General features: G+C 37.9%; 1 protein-coding gene across 1 annotated transcript in view; it reads right to left on the bottom strand.

The window, feature by feature from the left end:
* Positions 1-706: 706 nt before the first annotated feature.
* Positions 707-18,122, bottom strand: part of LOC137294403 (protein retinal degeneration B-like) — a 120,846-nt gene continuing 103,430 nt past the window's right edge. The window contains exons 15-22 of the mRNA XM_067825409.1: positions 16,794-16,942; positions 16,034-16,153; positions 15,033-15,149; positions 14,411-14,559; positions 13,765-13,914; positions 13,143-13,326; positions 10,509-10,637; positions 707-10,095 (exon numbers count right to left, since the gene is read on the bottom strand). Coding sequence (XP_067681510.1) covers positions 9,748-10,095; positions 10,509-10,637; positions 13,143-13,326; positions 13,765-13,914; positions 14,411-14,559; positions 15,033-15,149; positions 16,034-16,153; positions 16,794-16,942 — 1,346 coding nt within the window. The 3' untranslated portion in view covers positions 707-9,747. The remainder of the gene's footprint in view (positions 10,096-10,508; positions 10,638-13,142; positions 13,327-13,764; positions 13,915-14,410; positions 14,560-15,032; positions 15,150-16,033; positions 16,154-16,793; positions 16,943-18,122) is intronic.

Here is an 18,122-nt window from a genome sequence, read left to right on the forward strand (position 1 = left end):
AGTTTCTCAGCTTTAGTCTTGCACCACTCTAAAGAAAATGCATCATATGGTGTGTCCTTAGGCAGGTGACTGTTCAGAAATGCCCCTGATTACCTCATAGTGAGGCTGCTTGGTAAGTAGGGGTGACATGACTGTTAGACTAATGGTGGTTCACAAGCATCTTGGCATGTGTACTTCAGAGGGAGCTGAAAATTTGAATCAAGTTCACTGACCTATTGACCAGTGTAAAAATGTAAGGATTTCATCATGGTTTTGGGTGTCATCTGGAAGTGTTGTAGATGTGCACAGTATCAGTATAAAGATTTAATTTATACCAAATGCCCCCAAATATATCCTGGCACCAGAAAGGGACTCAACTCAGCGAATTTTAAACTGTGATGTCAGTAGCTCATTGTGTAGCTCTTCTGATGAGCAAATTTGGAAGAGGATGGAAAGTCCTGTTCCTCCATATGCCTCAGACAATAAACCTACAATTTGCCACTGGACCAGTGAGTGAGTTTGGTCTTATGCTGCTTTTCAGCAATATTCCAGCAATATCACAGCAGGGAACACCAGTAATGGGCTTCACACATTGTACCTATGTTGGGATTCAAACCTGGATCTTTGGTGTGACAAGCAAACACTTTAACCACTAGGCTACTCAACAGTCCCTTGGCCAGTGAGACAGGCCCTTTGCTAATGAGAAACAACAACTCAACGGTTTGTATTTTCCGTTTATTGTACCACAAAAGATACATATAAAAGCTTCACCTTTCATAACAACAGGACTAGACACTCAGCGGAAGGTGATAACAATCATAAACCCCAATCCTTAACTCACTCTGATCATCTTGACAGAAATCTAAAATACCATACATCCTCCATTAAGAACTGGGCCCATATTAGAAATCATTCCATGCAGTGTAAATATAACAAAGTCTTGGGAGTTGTGATCAGTATAGCACTATGATGTCTGTCTGTTAATTGTTTAACACTAATTCCAGCAATATTCCATCTAGTATCAAAATAATCAAGCCTGAACCAGACAATCCTGTGATGATTTTGTGATAATGATTTATCGTAACTCTTATTCTGTAAAATGTAGTTCTGCCTATCGTAAATCCTTTTCTTTAAACTGGAGTTTGGCCTATAATTTAAAATGGAGTTCTGTCTGCCATCCACTTAGGATGTGGGACTTGAATCAACGTGATCTTTGTGCTAAGATGGTTATAACACCCATACTGTAGCACAGAAATACCATGATCATCAGACTAAAATGACTGTTGAATAGATCATTCTGTTACACAAGGGGCTCTAAAGAGTTACCACTATAATAAACCATTGCTTAAAAAGGAAGGACAAATGATCGCCATAGCGCTAAGATCGCCTTGTGGAACAGGCCCAAGGTCAACTGATAATTCTCATTACTTCCCTACTACATCTGACGTCAAAACATGCAGAAACATACTCATCGTATCTTGTGACTTGAGAGACAAAGAGGCCAGCCTCAATAAGTAAACTAAATACAAGGACCTAGGCTCTTAATGGAGTAACTCTGGTACACTTTACCTTGATACAGTTCTTCAGTAAATGTACTTCTCCTCACATAAACCCTTTTAATTTGTTTAAAATGACATTTATAAATGCAAACTTCATTGAGAAAACTAACCAAAAGAACATAAATGTTATAAATATTGTACTAGAAAATGAAGTATGCATGATGTATATATTTTTCATATTATAACAATATTTATGTTTTGACATGTACAGTTTAAATTCTTTGGCTGCTAAGTAACAGTTGTTGGAGGGTAAAATATTTACTTGGGATTTCTTCTAAATATCGTGACATTCTGTCAATAATGTCCTTTATTCATAGTAATGATTATGACATAAATGTAACGGTTATAACAACGAAACAAACGTAATATTTCTTTTCATTATATTTCCCACCAAACATTTTGATTGTTACACATAACTTTTATAGACATTTCATTCTGATGCAGATCTTGAGAAAAGTGTCCACACAGAAAACATGATATTTCTTTTCAAAAGTATAAATAAAAATATTTTAAACCACTAGGTGAGTGTTGATGTGATATTCATGATATTAAGATTCTATCCATTATCAAAAATCATTTTTCAGACTTGTTCAATTTGCAAACTGTACTGACCTATGTCTTGACAGATTGTGATGTCATGGACACTGATGATTGTTTCATTGTAGCAATGTATTTCTTGAGGTATATCACTAGATCTCAACCCAACAATTATTGCCTCTGGCATTACTGTGGATGATAAAGTTTATCTTTAAAAAGTAACATCCGTACACGATCCTTGTCCACATTTCTGATGCAGTAACAAATATCATTAATGAACGCATACAGTGTAAAATAGCACCATTTGTGCAAGAACATTTAACACTATGACCCCACAACACAAACTAGTACAAAGAAGTCAATGTGAAAGACATTTAAACCTGGAGAGCCAACCAATTCAAAGAACGAGATTTCTGTTGAATAATAATCATGAATACATTCTCATGAATACAATCATTACACTCATGAAAACATCAGCATCAAACATTCTGAGTGAGTAGGTTTGAGAATGCAGTTCTGAACAATATTTCAGGTACATCACAGCTTGTTGACTGAAGTGGGGAGGGATGCCCACTGTGATGCAGGATGCCGGCATCTATGCCATGGTTGAAATTCACAGGTGTGATATAGATGGTCCAGATCACAATTTGGACATACATGTATTTGGACCATTTATCAGTATATCCTGTTATGGAGAAGGGAGACAACTAAGCAAAGGCTCTCCCTTCTCACCACAGTACAAGTGACAAGTCACAGCCATGGGTCATCTGTTATGTGGTGTCCGTGTTAACAAGACTGATGCAGTTGTTTGGCTCCATTTTCTTTTCCTTGGTGAATTTTTCAATTTAAGAAGAAATTCAACATCGTCTACATTATATAATAACAGAACACAGTGAAAGATTGTTATCACAAAAAAATCTAAGATACAGAAATCTTAGTTAACACTGTATTGTGTATATTATGTTTATTGAAGACCATTGAACATCATTCTCCATACAAACAAATGAACTGATCCAATGACACCTTTTCTATCAATCCTTCAATATTTGTCAGTTCAAAATTGGTCAGTTTGAAGTAAAACCTTTTGCAAAAATATTGTAACCATAGTTATGATGAGGCTTATCCAAATTGTTTATTGAAAGGTATTAACTTGTGTCCTATAACTGATTCCACAATGCACCCAGTTTTAATAATTACAAGTTACTGTGAAAGTCAAGGTGATTCAGGGCATGGATATCTCAGTATGGGAATCTGATCCATGATCAGCGGATCCTGGTATGGGTAAAGGACACAACTCTTACAACCATCATGTAAAACAATTGTAATGAATGTTTGATATGCATATTGAGGTAATAAACAGATATATTCCAACTAAACCAAGAACCTTCTATACAGGCTTAATGGTTCTTTCTTTCATTACTGTTAGTATCTTCCAGGCTCAGAATTTAAATGTTTTCTGCCTTTGCAAATTCTGGGTCATCGGTTGACCAGAAAATGAATTAAATGGAAAAACTAAGCAGCTGACTAAAGCAAGTCGTGAATTCATATAAATCAGTTGTATGACAAATTATCAACAATGAAGTGAACATAATGACGGGACAGTTGCTTTGTGCTGAAACATCAATGTGAACATCAACATATACAGTTCAATATATTAGAAGAGATTTATTAAATAACAAAAAATACATATGTCAACAATTGTAACAACATTTTGGGATATTCATAACTTATATCTCCATCCTCCTGCATGAGCTGATCACTCCATGGCCTTCTCATTCATGAACGATTCAGTTTAAAAAAATTCTGAACAAATTCAATAATGTCATTGTACACTAATGTCATCTTAGAAAAAACATATCTTGACTACCATATGAATCAATACATCATTTCTTCAAAATTCATAAACTACTAGCGAATGTAGCGAAATACTAACTTACATTAAATGTACATATTTTCACGTCATCATCAGTTTACAAATACATACAGAAAAAAATCTCTAAAAAAGTTTTCTGTCAACATGAGAATTCCAGACAGGTCAAATAAACAGTAGTCATTGCTGTACTCAGCTCCCTTCTTCCTCTCCAACCATGATCAATTCCTAGAGAACCTGTAACTAATCTTTAAAAGTGTCCATTAATATTTGACCCACATCTAATCTATATAGTTCATCTGACAACTAGTTGAATTCCTGTATATAGTTTTATAAGTGCTCTTTATCAAACGTTTGGCAAAATGTATTATGCCAAATATGGCAATTCTTTGTCGTTTCCTTTAAAATAGTCCCTTTTATTTATTTGTGTAAAGGGTAGGTTTTATACAATTTGCCATGTTATCAGAACATCACAATACACTGATTCCAACTGATATTTGATTACACATATTGGTATTATGGTAGCAGATAGGAAATGTTTTCTGATGGTATGAACTGTTGGACAATACAAATTACATTCTGATGACATGAACTGTTTTCTGACAATAGGAACTGAGTTTTCAAGGTAAACTTTTGTGACAACATGAACTGTTTTTTTTCTGGGCTATATTGACCAATGGTCTGACAGTATGAACTTTTGCAAAACCATTATTGGTTTCTTTTCCAACAGAATATGCACAAACCCAGGGCATATATCCTGCATAACTCTGTGTGCAATAGTGTGACCTTTCAAGACCCCAAGACACACATGTATATAGCTTACTGTATAGCTCTTCAACAGATACTCTGTAAATCTTGACTTGTTTTCTCTACTGTGGAAGTACTTTGGAACCTTCAACATATTCAGTAAGTATCATATCATGCATTGTAATGGACCCTGATAACCATGGGATTTTCTGTCAATAGGTAACTTTACAATCCAGGATTCCAGCATGACTAGAATGTTTAAAAATATATAACTTTTCCCATGTTTGAAAATTTCCAATGCAACACAATATGGTGATTTTGCTCGAAACAATGGAATAGGATTTTTTCACTCATTTTCATGATTTTTCCAATTTGTAATGAAGCATTGCGACTTCTGAACTGAACATTTTGGGAACAGTCAGTGCTAGATCCTAAGACTCTGCTGTCTTGGTATGGTCCATCAGTCACGGATATCAAAACTAAATGATGAAATATCAACAAATACCATATATTTGATTGCCATTCAAATTTCCATTGAAAACCATGAACTCATGATCATGAGAACCGTGTTTGACATCATGAACACAGACCTGCCTGCAACCAGCACTGCTAGGGACCTGTATTATCCAGAATCATAGGATACTTATTGAAGGTAATCCCTCAGGATATACAGGACACTTACAGAGGGGGCAGCAATAAATATTATTTAGTCAGCAACTTGAACCACAGAGTAAGGTTGTGATGCTGTAAAATCAATTACAAATAATCAAGGCATATCTGGATCGTGACATACCTCAGGGAGGCAACTGTGGACAGTAAATAGTGGTCTCTGTCATTAATCTGAAGTTCTAGGTATATGTTCTGAAAAGACACCCACAAACAAGGTCTATTTTCTATCACAAATAAAAGTAAAGTATTTATTAAACAGGTTGATCAACAACTTTGTCAAGGAAATTACATCAGACTGTCTGCCCCAACATCGATGTCAGCAACTAACTTTTATGATATACATGTCAGACTATAGACACATGTGACATGTGATGTACTTACAGTTATTAGAATTGTGCACAATCCTGCAGTGGCCAATACTCTCTCACAAATTACTGACAGCATGTCCAGAATACAACATGTCTAGACCTACCAAAAGTGATAATATTTGCATGCAGGTTGCCATGTGCTGCTTTTATTAATATTACAGTAATATTGGGGGAAATATGGCACTTCCAGTATTCTTGCAATTGTGATACATACCGAAAATAAAAAGTTAAGCACCAGCCTTTTTCAAAACTAAGATGTGAAGTTGTGGAAATGTTAGGCTGAACTAACTGGGAAGACCAATCCATATTAAGTGAAGGTTCATCTGGTTCAACTGGTTTAGGGATGTCATAATCATTTGAATTTACAATTAAAGGAAATATTGTTACAGATATGATGACACTGTTTATAAATCAAAATAACTATTCCTGTTGGGCTCATACAAGAGTATCATATTTAGGTTTCACTTGTTAAAAGTGACAGTCACGTGACCATATAACAGTCATTTCTGATTTTCACTTTTCAAAAGAAGGTAACCTTTTTGAGGAAAACAAAATGCATGTTTTCCAAAAGCGCATGCATCCTGTTGAAAGAAAAAGATTATTTCCATTATGGTTGTGTTTTTAAACTAAACATACTAAAGCAAGTTATGATGGCTCATTTTTTCTGAAAGATTTCCTATGTGCCAACATATATTTTTGCAAAATATACTGGGTGGTGCTTAACTTTTTATTCATGGTATATATTGAGATCAGGATTAACTGGGGAATGCTCAACAACTTGGTCAAACTTAATAATTACATCAATTACAGTATTCCTGTTGATCCTGTTTCCTGGTTCTTATCATGCACATCACTTTAACATAAACTTTCAATATTATCCACACGTCACTTATACCAACTGCAGGTCAATCGTTTTACCCAAACAATTTAGTTTTTCAAAAGTAAGCCACAAATAATGGGAAAAAAGACACCCAAAAAATTTCTTACATGAAAAATGTATCCAATGGCAACACTGGAATATTATCCACCGAGAACAGCAGCTGTGCAATCACCATGGTAACAAAACATCACCATTTTTAGGGATTTTCTATTTGAGCAATGATTCTTTGGCAACATTAACAAGAACACTATATCTCACAAAGATGAGCTGAAGTAATTATGAGTGTGATATCAGTGAGATTTTATGAAATGACTTTTCTTTGAACACGTGTAAATTATGAATTAAATCTTGGTTATGTCAAATTAGATATTAAACCAAATACAACAAATATTAAAGACACAATTGCAGGGAAACGATGGTGCATGCAAAGTTGTTAACACAAGGAGTCCTTGGATGTCCTTTCAACAAAAAGGATAAGAATACATTGTACTTCCTGCAATTGTCACTAATAAAGACAATATTCACCTCACAACAAATCAGACTTTCCTTAACATTCTGTGTATAATCTGACTACTTTATATAAAGTGTTTTCATTGCTACAAGTGATAATGTTTGATATATGAGAAACACTACAAATAAAGTATCCTAAAACATACATTTGTATCCAAATAAATAATTTTGATAAATGTTTAAGAACATGATAAAATGTATTCTCAACACTCTTCCTCTTACCATACAGTACACACGACACATCACACAACGTTAACCACATCCATCGTGCAAAGTATTGGTACTAAACACAACAAAGCAATTGGTAATAAAAGCTGCCAACATTTCAAGAAAACACAGCTCTTGCGTAAACATCTCATATACATAGAAAACAGAAACTTTGCGTGTGTGAATATACATTAGGACAAGACAATTTTGTGATGGTGCGGAAATGTACCAATGTTGTGCAACTCGATAACAAGACTGTTAAAAATGAACGTACAGTATTCTGAGTACATTGCAAATATGAAAGGAGACGTCAATAATCATAGATAAATAATGAGTAGTTCAAAATAACCTAATCAAAACATGCCATCCTCTTCCAGTTGTCTTCCTCTTACATGAGAACTGACCCACAAGACTATGGACTGGACTGGATTGAACTAACAAAGGAGAACATCTGGACCAGAGAATGCCCTGGATCTAGTACATGCCCACAAGTAGGAAAACACAACCTAGAACAAGCAAAGACCTACTTTAACAGTCTAAGTAAACTTAGGCTCACTATTATTTGTTACACTGCTATACTGAGTCTAACAAACTCAAGCAGAGGGTTGCATCAGATAACCATTGAGCAACCTACAACCTTCCAATCAAATGCAAGACAGCTGAATGGATTTAACCAATCAGACACAGGCTACTGTTTGGGGTTCAGTAGGACTTACAAAGTTCTCCAACGTCAGATACTGATCTCTCAACAAACGAAAATCAACATTAAATACAGATATTTGACCTGCAGTATATATGCTTAGGGCTTTCAAATGACATGGTTACCATAAGATAAAATTTCCGCAAGCTGACATCTTTGAATACTGGCAAAAACAATATTTTCAGAGACTGTTTACTTGGAAACGATCGTATGGAAAATAGAATTCAGAATCATTCGAGTGCCAACTTTTTCCGGGTAAGAGTTTAAACAGTATGTACAAATGTCAACTTTCACAATCTGGTAAGCTGTGTTCTCATTGGTCAGTTGAAAAGGTTACCTGACACAACCGTCTACCAGGATTTGTTACGATTCAGTACAAGCAATTTAACAAATAATACTTTACCTAAGTCTACTTAGATTGCTACTTCAAAAGCCTGGTTCAGACCACGAACAAACAAGGATCTTCTTCAAGCATATGGTACAGATCTTGACCTAGCATTGACCTTAGACATGGTTCAAGGACATGGTTCAGACCTCAAACAAGCAAGGACTTAAATTCAAATACACAGACATGACACAGATCAAGCAAGGAAATCCTTCAGGGATACGAGTAAGATCTAGAACAAGCAAGGACCTACTTCAAGGATATGGTTCAGAGATAGAACTAGCAAGAACCTTCTTTAAGGACACAGTCCAGACCAGAACAAGCATTGACCTTCTTCAAGGATGTGGTTCAGACCCCAAACAAGCAAGGATTTAAATTCAAATACACAGTCCAAGCCTAGAGTAAACAAGGACCTACTTCAAGGACATGGTTCTGGACTGGAACAGGCCTTAGCACAATCCCTTATTTTGAACATGGGGAAAGGCAAGACCTAGACCAAACCATGACATTACCAATAAGATGAAAAACATTACAACGGACAAGAGCAGTACCTTGTCCAAGAAAAACTCTTGAAGACATGCTTGCAATGTCCTTCTATGAAGAAATTTCTGAACATCTACTTGTCATTCTTTAGGAAACTGGGAGAATCTTGAAACATTGATAAGATTTTGTCAAAATAAATCATCTGAACAATTAATAAATAATATCAATGAACAGCATTATATACATGAATAAATAACAGTAACAACAAAACGTAAAATGTATGGCTGTTTTTCTCATGAACATATGATTGGCATTGTGCCAATACATAACTGTCCTTCACACAGCACAAATTCTACATCTACGTTTGAGAAATGTAACACCTGACAGACATTGAACCATGCTTCAATCGCATTTCATGAGTACATTTCGCACAAAGAGCAACCAATGTATTTAACCACGACAGTTTCACCCCAATCCTGCTCCAGCACACACTCTCTTGATCCTCTCATTTCACAAAAACAACATCACCTTCATAACTTCATTCTGCATATCCCTATGGAGCAAACAAAGGATGAATTTCTCATAAATAATCCAAGGTGTAACTGACTATTCCTGAATAATCAGACAGTTCATTCATCATTTTTTCTACCCTTCTCTAAAGCCACGATGTTTTCATACACAGCCAGGGTGACTTGAGGTACTGCTTTGGAGAAAGCTGTGGGTACCAAATGACTCTTCTTGTGACCATTAATGAGTGACTGGGAGCAGTCCCATGACAACATTCAACTCCACTACTGGGAGCAGTGTCTACACTCAAGTAGGAGGAACAACAAGCTGATGCCTGACAGTCAAATTACACCGCTGATTCTGTACGACTGTAACGCTTCTTTGTGGAGGGAGATTTTCCCATTTGTTTGTCTGTCGTTGGTGATATCAAGCCTTGGTCAGCTGCTGCTGTGTCTGTGACGGTAATCTTTGTGGTGACATTCTGGGTGAACTCTGAGCTACTAAGCAGATCTGCTGTTGTTGTTCCGTGGCAGGGAAAAGAAGTTGTACGCTTTGTCATTTTCCGATTTTCTTGAGGGCGCGGAAGTCGAAAACAGCTTTTCCTCAGGAACATCCTGGCATTCCCAACAGCTGGCCTTGACCTCCCTGGTGACATCAGGTCTGTTAGATGAGCGGCATAGCCATCTGATATGATCTGTTAGAAACATATAGAAGGTGACCTTTGTAAGATGAAGACATTCAAATGAGTCAAAATTCAACTCCCTAGAACAGTTACAGAGATTGGTAAAATTATTGAGTGAGTGAATGAGTTGAATTTTACATAGCTTTTAGCAATATTCAAGCAATACACCTGAAATTTGCTTTACACACTGTACACTTGTGAGGAATCAAACCTGGGTCTTTGGCATGATGAGCAAATGCTTAAACCACTATGCTACCCCACTGCCTCTGTGATGCTGGCATCAATGCCATGCTTGAAATCTACTGGTGTGATACAGATAGACCTGAGATCACAATTTGGGCATATATGGGAGCTCTTATCTGTTGTTTACAGCATGAAGAAGGGATACATCCTACACTGTAACCACTGAGCCAACCCATCCTTACCTGAGCTTGAGCATGTTGTTTCTTGGAGGCCTTGCCCACGATGAAGATCTGTGAAACTGTCACACCCAGGTCCTTGTACAGGGAGATATCCTTGCTGGAACCATATGCTGACTTGTACACTATCTGGGCCTAGAAGAGAGAATGAATAGTTTACATTACATCAGCAACAATGCATCCATGCTACAACAGGAACAAACAGATTATGATTCTCGACGAACCAAAAATTCAACAATTTGTACAGTTGTGTAGTAAGAGTCTTTTCCAATTAGGTACATGTATATCACAAATGTAATTTTATATATCCCTACATTTCATCTTCTCAGTAATATGACTTCAAGAATATATAGCTCAGTTCAATCAAATTTTGAAAAAGCATTGAAGTTTGTATGATAAAATTCAAAGAATACAACTTCTATTACATTCCATGTCCTTAATCGTCTGTCTATAGATAAGATTTGGTTTAGTTGTCTAATGCCACACTTAGCAACATTCCAGCTATATGGCAGCTGTCTTTGAATAAACTGAGTGTGGACCAGACAATCCAGTGACCAACAGCATTAGCATCAATCTACATTTACCAGTCAGCAAGCCTGACCACCAAATCCTGCTAGTCATCTCTGACAACAAGCATGGGTTACTGAAGACCAATTCTATTCCAGGGCCCACTTGCACAAAACGATCTTAGAGCTACAATTATTGTAAATCCTTAAGATCCCGATCTTAGGCACCGGCTACAATCGCCATCCACTTGCACAAAGCGATTGTAGGCTAAGATCATTGTAAGTTACAATCAAAACTTACAATTGGTCGGAACCAATTGTAAGGAGCTAAGATCATTGTAGTCAAGAGCAAAATGGCGTCCAGGTTGGTGTCAATTCCACGCAAATAATTAGCTTTACGTTAGGGGATTGCTTTCATACTGCATAAAACTGTATGATTCGCCTCGACACTTCAACAACACGGAGAATGCAACATCGATTTAACGTCAGAAATATCGTTATTTGCGGTAGTGAACAACATCATTATCGAGTCGATATCATAAAGTACATTTCTCACCCGATTCAGTGTTGGAAAAAGTATGAACACCATACCTTTTTGATAAACAAGGAAAGGATAGTAACGAAAGGTGTCTGCTGCGATTAGCAGTGGCCATGACCTTTTCAATAACTCAAGGGCAGCTAATTTTAGTTTTTACGCAAGATGGGAGTGGTTTCCCTTTGCAGATTATGCCGTTGCCGTAAAATCTGCTATGCCCAAATACAATGCATGTTCTCTTGTGACAGAACAGATCTCCACATGTTTCTTTTCGGTTAATGATTTTCTCTTAGTTTATCATTGAAATAATCTACAGTTGGATAACGTGCAGAATTATGTTTTTCTACTTGCAAAAATTGAATATGACGAGAGACAAGAGTTGTAATCTATGCATTTTAAATATAATACAAGTATTCTTCAAACGGGAAAAATACACTTGCTGGGGTATGTGAAATTTGCATAAAACGGGTTTTTTTTGACAAAACGAAAAAATAATTATCAATAGGATAAAGTAATTAATATACTGTGGATGAGCATTCAACAACACATACAACACACACGAAATAATAACGTTTTCATATTTCCCTGTCATGAATTTTCCACAACACTCCCACAGTCATGTCACACTTTCATATCTTTACAAATCTAATGCTTGTGGGATATATTGGGGATTTTACTCCAAATAACACCTACGAGATGCCAAACTATGTTCAACTGAGAACCACTGACAAATCATGGTACATTTAGGTGTTATATCATAAGGAAATTTTATTCATGTGCTATCTTTTAATTTCATGATTATTAGATCAATAACTCAAGACCCAATTTGTTAACGTATTTGTTTGTATTTCAATACTTTATAAAACATGATAGGTCTGTGGTTGCAGTATCACATGCTTAGTTCATAAAAAATTAGAATGTAGAAAAATTAGAGAATAACCCCTGAGGTACGAGTGATCATACATGTTACCTTCCACGTTATCGCTTCCTTCTTCAACGTTATCGTTTCCTTCAAAGATTTGTGGGTTTGGGGTTTTTTTTGTTTTGTTTTGTTTTGTTTTGTTTTGATGAAAAATCTGCAAGGTGCGATTAAGGAAGGGATGTCATTTGCGTGCGGGAACAAGTTCCACGTATTATTTGCGCTGCATGCTATGCGCACTTGAAGACAACTGTAGACAGGAGTCGAGTTCAAGAAATTTCTACTTTCAACGTTGAAGAGTTCAGTCTTAGTTAAGATTGCGATCTTAAATCCATGCTGTCTTAAGATCGTGTTTGTGCAAGTGGATTAGAGCAATTGTACGGTGATTGTAAAGTTGATTGTAGGTGCCTAAGATTGATTGTAACTAAGATTGCTCTGTGCAAGCGGGCCCAGAACTTTATGGGTCTCTAAAGATAGGAGATATTTGAAGAGAAGTGACGATAGTCCTGCTTTTGCATATAGCAACACAGTTGTCTGATAGTGCTACTGCAGGAACAACTAGCAATAGTTATGGATATTCATTTTCAAGCAACGTTGTCATAAGGGTAGAGGGTTACGTAAAATTTATCCGCTGTGAGCATATTTTGAACATAACAATACACCAGTGAACAATGAATTACCTCATTCTGCAAGGTTTTAAGATAGTTGAGCTTTTGACGAAGTGGGTCCTTGGAGAAACCATCCATGAACGCCACCATGCCATGTGGGAAGTTATGGTTGGCCAGCCAGGACACCACTTTCCTGTGCTGCATGTCCGGTCGCGCTGTCACGTACATGATCAGGTAACCCAGCTCCTGCCAGTGTCTGAAACAAGATATCAGATTCTCATAGGACAGCATCATGATGTAGTGAATAGATCTGCCACACCATCACGTACATATAACCCAGCCAAACAGTGATGCAATGGTTGGTGCATGGATATTAATCCTTGGTGCAGGTAATGAAAATTAAAAGTTAGTTAAAAGCTCATATTTAATTGTTGGGCATCTAATCATATGTACATGTATATCTATTAAAGTTAGAGACATGGCATGCTCACTGCATCTGATAGATAAGACTTTGGATTCAGAATGGAAAAACACTAAAACAGAGTCATCACCAGGTACACATAAAAGTCATTACCACTGGTTGTCTCTCAGGATATGGTAACTCTGCTGAGTGCTATATTTTACATCATACGATAATTTAGATCTGGAAGCCATCCAACAGTTGAAAATGATGACCTCAAGCAGATGTATGTACCTGACAACATCAACAGCTCCTGCCCTGACTTTTGGGTCTTTGCCCATGATGCTGACGCTGGCCGTGAAGGAACCATCGATGCTGAAGATGACCGTTTCTGTCTTCGGGGGTAGCACCGTCAGGTAAAAATCACATGATGTGTGGTCACCCCTGAAAAATAAGTAGGTATTACTACACTAGGATTTGTAAAACATAGTCAGTAATTGAAATGATAATAAACGTGAGTGAGTGACCCTTACTCGGGTCATGTCTGACCTTACTCATGTCATGTCTGACCTTACTCATGTCTCATGTCTTCAAAGAAGGGGTAAACAGTGAGTGAGTTACGTTTTGCACTGTTTTTAGCAATATTCCAGCAATATCATGAAGGGTACACCAGAAATGGGCATCATACGTTGCACCCATGTGGGGAATGAAACCCAGGTCTTTGGTGTAACGAACAAACACTTTAAGCACTAGACTACCCCCCATCGCCCCTCATAATAAGAGGGAGCGAGAGGGACGGATGGATGGAGGAAAGATTCAGCGATCAAAGGAGGAAGAGGAACTACAGCTAAGTAGTTATTGTTTGCTGTTTATCTTTGGTGTTTGTCTGGATCTTCAAGGGTAAATAGTTGCGAAGATGCTACATTACAGTTTCCCTTACTTGACCACCATCTTGACAGGGTACATCCCTTGATTGAGTCTCTTCTCCTTGGGTATTTCAAACACAAGTCTGCCATGTCCATCCGTCACCTCGGTGCCGATAAAAGTCCAGTTCCCAGATGGAGGTTGGGTCATTATATACACATCAACCTGTAATTGAAACTTTGAAGATATAACCAACATACCGGTAACATCCAGACTACAAACTTGACTCTCTCTGCTAAATGTGTAAAGACAGTATGCTGGCATTTTTACCTATATTCACACAAAAGGAGACATTCCACACACAACTTATCAATACTTATGTTTAATGTATTATCTCCTGTGTCTTATGTGGTATATCAATGGAAGTAAAGTCATCTGCAACAAAAGACAGAATCACTTTATGCTATTATCTAATCTTCTATGAAAAGATAAAATGCTAGCACTTAAAGAAAAACTGTTCAAAGTGATGGTGCATAGACCTCAAGATCTGCAGAAAGAATCACTTCATGTTATTATTTCACCATTCATAAAATCCTTGTCCTTGAAAAGATAAAATGATATTACTTAAAGAAAAACTGTTCGCAGTTATGGTGCATAGACCTCAAGAGCCTGTGTTAACACTGAGAGCCAGCACCCACCTTTTCTCCCGTCAGTGAGGTGATGTCCAGCGAGCCATACATGAACTTCCCTGTCAACACTTGGGCCTTGTCCTCCAACACTATCACATCATTTGCTCGGTGGTTTGGTTGCAGGTTCTGAAAAATGTTTCCTGAATATAGACATGGGTTTCTAAACAGAAAGAGGATGATGAGTGAGTGAGAGTGATGGCTTCCTTGAGCTTGTCTACTATGGGAGCGGTGTATGACGTTTGCCACAAGATGCAAGCCAAAGCTTAGCACAATTCTGAGCAGCTCATTAACATCATCCTTGGTATCTCAAGAGTATACATCCCGATAAATCTCCACTATATCCTTGATGCATCTATGGCTTGGTCCAATATATTTTTTTTACCTCCCTTTGAAGGCTCCACATTCTCACAGTAGTCAATCAGCTAACCCACTGTTACAAGAGATTTTGCCAGTGTCAACAGAGAAAGTGGTTGCAGCTATGAAGGTTTGTTCGCAGTGCAACTTAGATTTGGGGAAAATCATACAGACAAACTGTCATGAGCGAAACTTTAAAAGATATATGCAAGAACTCCTTCTACCTCTTTCAGAGAACCTCTGCATGGCTTGTGTTGCCAAGTTTAATCTGTTAGATAATTTAAAAAGCAAAAGTGAATTGTGACTGGTACGTTCAACTTTCCAGCTTAGACACCTTCATTTTATATTTAATTAGATTCAATCCCATTTTCATAAACTAAAACTGTCTACATGGCATTACCTCAAGTATCAGAGAAATATTTCAATTAATTTAAAAGAAAGCATTTATTTTTTTCTTTAAAATCATGATTCAGCATCAATACAAGCAAGACAGATAAACCGTAAATCTGTAAATAATGCCCACAGCTCTGTCAAAGCGCCATTCCCTGGTACAGATGAAAATTGAACAGCCTGTAGAAGTTGTCTCCCCTTAGACCATAAACATCTCCCATACCATTTTTATTGACCTGAAACAGCAGCAGATGTCCATGACTTACCCTGACTTTGATGGTAGTTCTGCGCTTGAGCCACTTCTCACGTGGGTGAGCCAAGGTGAAGGTTGACACAGCTCCCCTGGCTGTACGGTCAGTGTCCCCAACAGCATCATGTCGCAACACCTGTGGAATAATCAGTCACATCATACATCTCTTACAACAGGTGTCTAACCTCATCAGTCTGAATCTCCAGATTGGCAAGCTATACTGGTCTAGGGACACAAATCCTGTTCCTGTTAATCTAACTGTCAATATCACTCTGTCACATCAAGGCAAACATTATATGTATAATGGTTTGCATGAATTTCAAAATTTCCTTAGGATATTTGTAAATAAAGAAGCAATTTTCTGTATGAAAATTCAAGACTGAAAATATCTCCTGGACACTTTGAATGACAAATGCCGTAAGTTCAAATCAAATTAACAAGACATGCTACTTTTAGTAAGGGAACAACAAAAACAAGAAATTTCATCTGATATATTCTTCACGAAGTAACCTCAATTGTAATTTTACACTATTTTTTAAGCTGGTTTTGTTTAACTCTAGGTTGTACAGAAAGCACTATTATCTTGTGAAAGTGTCGGACAGCATTTATGAAACAAACAACGTAGATTTTTCTCATAGATTTGGTGTTGAGGATCTGCTATGAAATAAAAAGATATCATCTGAATTTCAAGAAAACCCTGTTCAGTTGTGTAGAGTAAAAGACAATTTACATGATTCCGCCATGTCCAACAAGCCGACTGGTGTAACTGCTAGTACCTGTCTGAGGATGAAGGCGACAACGTCTGTAGACTCCCAGAAGCTGGCGTGGAAGAGGTGAGGTAGGGCGTTGGTTGGGAACGAATGAAGAACCTCAGGACAGTACAGCACATAGTCAATACGCTTCGTACCCCACCAGCGGCTTGTCACTAAAACACAAAGAATTTGGCACAATCAAGCACAGATGTAACAAATAGAATTTCCAGTCTTACAATCCTGATGGAACTATTACCAAAATAACTTCAGGTTTAAATACTACACTGGATTGTATTTTACAGTTTCCAGGAGAGAGTAGTTACCTACCATAAGTGAGTCTCATAACACCTGTCTCCTAGACAAGCTCATTATTCTCTTTACAGCAGTTAGTTACCCATCAATAGTAATATTGGTGACACTGACAGTGGTCTCCCTACACCCGAGGTGGTACTGGACACCTTGGAGGTACCTACCATCAGTAATACCGGTGATGGTGGTCTCCCCAACACCAGAAGTGGTACTGGACACACTGGAGGTACCTACCATTAGTAATACTGGTGACAGCAGTCTCCCCTACACCAGAGGTGGTACTGGACACACTGGAGGTACCTACCATTAGTAATACTGGTGACAGCAGTCTCCCCCACACCAGAGGTGGTACTGGACACACTGGAGGTACCTACCATTAGTAATACTGATGACAGCAGTCTCCCCTACACCAGAGGTGGTACTGGACACACTGGAGGTACCTACCATTAGTAATACTGATGACAGCAGTCTCCCCAACACAAGAGGTGGTACTGGACACACTGGAGGTACCTACCATTAGTAATACTGATGACAGCAGTCTCCCCCACACCAGAGGTGGTACTGGACACACTGGAGGTACCTACCATTAGTAATACTGATGACAGCAGTCTCCCCCACACCAGAGGTGGTACTGGACACACTGGAGGTACCTACCATTAGTAATACTGATGACAGCAGTCTCCCCCACACCAGAAGTGGTACTGGACACACTGGAGGTACCTACCATCAGTAATACCGGTGATGGTGGTCTCCCCAACACCAGAGGTGGTACTGGACACACTGGAGGTACCTACCATTAGTAATACTGGTGACAGCAGTCTCCCCTACACCAGAGGTGGTACTGGACACACTGGAGGTACCTACCATTAGTAATACTGATGACAGCAGTCTCCCCCACACCAGAGGTGGTACTGGACACACTGGAGGTACCTACCATTAGTAATACTGGTGACAGCAGTCTCCCCCACACCAGAAGTGGTACTGGACACACTGGAGGTACCTACCATTAGTAATACTGATGACAGCAGTCTCCCCCACACCAGA

The sequence above is a fragment of the Haliotis asinina genome, chromosome 1 (assembly GCF_037392515.1).
Source record: "Haliotis asinina isolate JCU_RB_2024 chromosome 1, JCU_Hal_asi_v2, whole genome shotgun sequence".
Classification (NCBI taxonomy): domain Eukaryota; kingdom Metazoa; phylum Mollusca; class Gastropoda; order Lepetellida; family Haliotidae; genus Haliotis; species Haliotis asinina.